At 41.8% G+C, this 5,218-nt stretch overlaps 1 protein-coding gene across 1 annotated transcript in view; it reads left to right on the top strand.

Moving 5' to 3' along the window:
* Positions 1-5,218, top strand: part of PKHD1 (PKHD1 ciliary IPT domain containing fibrocystin/polyductin) — a 487,578-nt gene that overhangs the window by 259,764 nt on the left and 222,596 nt on the right. Inside the window, exon 49 of the mRNA XM_077752866.1 lies at positions 1,162-1,357. Within this exon, the coding sequence (XP_077608992.1) occupies positions 1,162-1,357 (196 nt within the window). The remainder of the gene's footprint in view (positions 1-1,161; positions 1,358-5,218) is intronic.

Below are 5,218 nucleotides of genomic sequence, written 5' to 3'. Positions count from 1 at the left end.
TATATATATTTATATATAATTTAGATCTAAATTATATATAAATATATATAGAATTTATATATATAATTTATATATATATATAGAATATATATATATTAGGGATTAAGAACCAATTTACCCGAGGGAGAAGGGTTTGTAGCCAGAGAAAATGTCTTAACAAAACATTTTTATATTGCATACTGCCACCCTGTGGTCAAAGATTAACTTGTAAATAAAGGTCTGGGCCTTCTTTGGGGTTAGCTGAAGGAGTCAAATGGTTAGGGGCATCCAAGATAGTAATAGCCTTGTGGAAAGTGGGTGCATTTTTGTGGGACAAAAGACAATCCAGTGGATTTATTTATGCTTATCTTCTTCCTTTTAATGCATTTATTTCTTCCTGTCTCCTTATATACACTCTCCTTAAGTTTTTAAGATCAGGTCTTAGGTGTTCAAGGCAGAATCTCCTTTGCTCCTCTCACTAGCATCCCCTGCCAACCTTCCCCTGCCTTGTCAGAAAGGACAGCTCTTTCCTTCCCTTGAGGTTCCCATGAGAACATCTTGGGGAATTTTCATAGAGTGAAGGCAGCAGAATGATGACTCCGGGTGGATACCCTTGTGTCTACCTTGGCTCATTACTCCCCTGCTTTGTGGTATGGGGCAAGTTACTGAACCTCTGCCTGCCTCGGTGTCCTCATCTGTAAAATGGGGTAGTAATAGTAATAATCACAGGGAGTCATTGAAAGATTGAATATCTTGGTATGAATCAAACCTGAGCATGTTGGAAACGCTCCAACAGTACTGGATATTACTATTATAAATGGATGGCCCTCCTATCATTGCCTGCCTCTTTAAGTAATGGAAAAAACTGGAAAAGAATCTAGATCTGGTTCTGTATCTCATGGCTGTTTGACCTGGGACAAGTCAATTGACTTGTCTGGGTTTTCTCCTCTGTTAACCAAAGAAACCTATGGAGTCTTTCAGTCCTCATGTTCAGGGATTCTGTAACTCTGGTTATGAATTGGTTATGGAGTGGATTTAAATAAGCCTATTTCCTGCAGGAAGAGTAGTCTGAGTGTGAATTGCTGTATTTCTAAACTACTCCATCTGCATTCTTTGTAGCTCTTTTCCAGGGAAAGCCTTCCTTATTAAATGAGCATTGTTGTATCGTTCTCTCACTTAAAGTACTCAGCAACGTTTGGCAACTTTGCTGCTGGAAATTACCTTGTGCTGGTGCACACAGTCTCGTGGCCTTACCCTGACATCCTCATAAGGTGTGGGAGCCGGGTCGGACAGTCCCTTCCATCTCTGCCGTCACCTGCTCAGGCCCAAGCTTGTGACTGGTTCTTCAATACTCAGTTGAGGCAACTCACTTATCTGGGTAAGTGTAACTGGATGAGAATTTTGAGGGCACCCAGTCGGAAACCACCACTCACTTTCAAATTCCAAACATTTGTGGTATGAAGGAAGGAGGAACTGGAGGGGAGAGCAGTGAAACGGTTGGGCTTTGAAATCGGACAGCTTGGGCAGTTGTCCTGAGTTCCTTGTTCCTCCACCTTGTGCCTCGCCATATATCAATGGAGTCTGATCTACACGTGAGCTCAGGGACTATTAAATTTTAATAGCACCAGAGAGGGGAAGATGGTTAATTCTGTGGTATTTTTAAGTCTTTGTGGAATGGATTGTTGTATATTTTATTTGCCCTGAATTGTACTGTTCAAATTTTATTTCTGATTTGATCAACCATAAACTTTAAAAACTCAGGATGGACAGAGACCCCTGGGACTGTTTTACTGCTAAAGCTGAATGCAGCCATTCAGTAAGAGCAAATAGGTGACATCAACTTTAACTATGACTGTTCACTTGATATATATTCTAGAACAAATTTCAATTTCAAATTGTTCTATTTCTTAGCATGCTCATGAGGAGCCTGTCTTGTCCATTGGTCAGATTTTGCTCATGAACTGCAAACTTTAAATGGCCACGTAAACCCAGCATGGTAAAGGAATATTTGTGGCATAAAGAAAAAAAACCATGTCATGCAGCTACAGATTTTGTTCTCCTTTATTATCCTTATTTATTGAATAAACGGCTAGTTATACTATTAAGCTACATATACATATACATGGTTTAAATGCACACCTGTGTAAGTATGCATATTTATTTATAGAGGTACAACAATGTATATGATATAGATGCATTTTTCAGTTTAAAACATTTTGATTAGTTAGCTAGTCTTTATCAATTAAAAAAATTCTCTGTATCAGAAAAACCTAGGCTCTCCACCTTTAAATGATAGGAGTTGGAAAAGGAACAGGAAATCACAGAGGGTTGGTTGAATGTTTCAAAACATGGAGACTGTAGTTCCTTAGGAGGATTCCCAGTGCTCTATGCAGTGGCTTCCGTGGTCATATGTGCCTCCTGTATCCTCGGAGTGAATGGTAGGTAGGTGGCTAGTGCTACTTCTCATTTCTGGGCAGTACGGTGAGAGCATGTGAAGATTCAGGGGGAACTGAGTCTTGCTCCACTCCTTGATGGTGGTGTCCCATGCAGCTATGCCGGATTGGGTGGGTTTGGTTAGGATTTTGGATATCCTCTGCATAAAGTTTACTTCATCGCAGGAGGGCTAATGATGCCATGGTAGCAGTGAGGTAGTTGCAGCTGGTACCCCACCAAGACCCTAAGCAATAGAGTTGTAGCTCTCTGCCGTGTGTATCTTACATATTGATTAGTTTGTCACTTTCACTTAATTGTTTTTTTGGACCATGTGACTTTATGGGTCTGTGACTGGGATAATTTACATAAAATACATTTCATCTAAGAGGAGAACAGAAGTCAAGACCTCACAGTCTATGTGGACATAGTCCTGAGATTTGAAAAAAATATGGGGAGGGTTGTTTATACAGAAGTTTCATTTTATCATATGGAAACTGCTTGACCTCTTTCAGGTCCATCGAATTTCCTGCCAGACTTTCAGGGGTGGGGGATTGGAGAGACCCTGCTCCTATTCCTGGCTGGCTTTTCATTCAGAGTGCTGCTTCACTGACAACTGGCTGTGTTTCATTAACTTGTTGACCACTTCTAAGTGGACCATCTTTTGTATTGTTTGTTTGCAACCTTACCGCATCCCCCAGGATAGGAAGTTTTAAAAAAAAAAAATCACAATTATCTCTGTTTCCTCCATTTGGCTGCTTTGTGTGTGATTGAAGATACCTGACTCATGTTAGACTCTGCGGAGAAAAGAAAAAAATCAGAACCCAGGCATTCTAGCTCCTGGCTATGGCTCTCCCCACTAGAGTGTGCTGCCTGCTAAATAATCATTGATCACTGGCCAGATAGGGTTGTGGGAGCAAACTTCTCATTGATCCCCAGAGACAAAAAACAAAAAGTCCTGCACACATGATACATGTTGAAAGTGTTGCTCTTCTCTGTCAAGGAAAGTTTTGTGTTTCTTTAGCAAATGTGTCTTTATGGGGTGCAGGTTCTTTTGAAGGCTCATGGCCAGCGCTTACTGTTTAGGGTTTTAATCAGTGGCTGGCTATTTCACCTGGGGCACGGAATTATAAATGCTCCATGCCTCAATGGCTTCCACTATACAACGAGGTTAAGAATGCCTACTTATCTCTTGGAATTGTGGCACAAAACACCCAGATACCTTCAAATGTGATTAGTATGCCCTGTTACTTTACTACACGCTTTCTCAGTAGATTATTTCTCTAGATTTTTTTTCGTTTTTTCCCAGAAGATTAACAATGTCACATACCTTGAACTTAGCGTACATATCATGACCTTTCCCGAAAGGGTTCTCATTCCATTTTCCTTGACTAGATTTTGTAAGATAACTGAGGTTTGTGGTAATATGACATATAAGATATATTGTTTTCATGATTAAAATTTAATACCGCTTAAGCAATCATTACCCATAGAATAAGATAACCTGGCTCATTTAAACATATCTTTTAAGGAGATTGGTTCAGGTTGCCTTTCTAAAGCCCCTGAGAATTTTGCTGAAGAAGCCACTTGCGGAACAAACCATAGTAAAATACTCATGCGCTGTATAGTTTGTGTTAGGACTCAAAAGGGGCAATGTTTGATGTGAGAAATGGGGACAAACGGCAGTTCTGAAATGTAGCATCTACACCTCATTTGGGAATGAGGAAGACAGACGGACAAGTGTTCTTTTATATTTTTGGAGTCGGAGTCCAATCCAGTAAGCCCGTTTTTCTGTTGACGCGATTTGATGAACTGGTAGCTCCCGCGCCTGCCTTCCCAAGCCAGTTCCCCACTGCCTCCTTCCCTGCTGTTTTTTCCGGGGATGTTTCAGTTCATGGTTAACTATTTTTATTTTTTAGTTACATTAACGCTATGAAATAATTAGTCAGCTAATTAATCTGGTTTACAAGCTTTGTAGGATTCTTCAGCTGTCAGTCAGGCCCAGGCCTGAGGCCTACATCGAGTCTCAGCTCTCTTGCCCATGTGATTCCCGTTGCCATGGCTACTGGCTACATCTGCTGACACCCCACTCTCTATTTATTGCTTAATTAAGAATTTCACGCTCAGCCCTTATCTGCCTCTAAGAACAAGCGCACACTGTTAAGAAATTCCAAATTTGGGCCCAGGCACAAGGAGAGCCTTTCTTGTAGGCTTGGCTGGATGGATCCTCTCTAACGATCTTCTCGGCATCCCAGCCGCCACCCTTCAATCAAAAATCATTAAATGGGGCAGAGATAATGAGCATGTAGCATATCAAAAGAAGGATGTTTGCTTGGTCCAAAGGAGGAAAGGCTGCTAGACCCCATGCTCAGCTCAACTTCAAAGGGAGATGAGACCCCTCATCACTGGGGCCTGATAAAGCCTCATTTGTTCTGGGCTTGACTTATGAANATCAGGCAGAGCGTATAATCACTGACTCTCCACTCACAATGGCCACTTGTAGGGGGGTGGTCGGGAGGAGGTCTTCATCACAATAGGAACACAATTATTGCAGCTGCTAGGGAGGGCTATGCTTCTTCCTGTAGGAATATAATAGGACTTGCCCCAAACGGGAGGAGAAGGTTGGGGGGAGGTGACGGGGGTGGAGAGGGGTGGAGGAAACCATCTTGAGTTGATTATTCCTATTCTGACTCCTGGAAGCCCGATGCGGAGCCAGTGGGGTTCCAGCAGCTGCTCGTGCACAGTCCTCTCCTAATAATTGTACATTCTGTCAGGGGTCAACTTACTTTTGACCCTGTCCTTTTATATC

Source organism: Crocuta crocuta, unplaced genomic scaffold (genome assembly GCF_008692635.1).
Source record: "Crocuta crocuta isolate KB4526 unplaced genomic scaffold, BGI_CrCroc_1.0 scaffold291, whole genome shotgun sequence".
Taxonomy (NCBI): Eukaryota; Metazoa; Chordata; class Mammalia; order Carnivora; family Hyaenidae; genus Crocuta; species Crocuta crocuta.
Note: the sequence above shows the minus strand (reverse complement) of the source record. Positions and strands in the feature narration are given on the sequence as shown.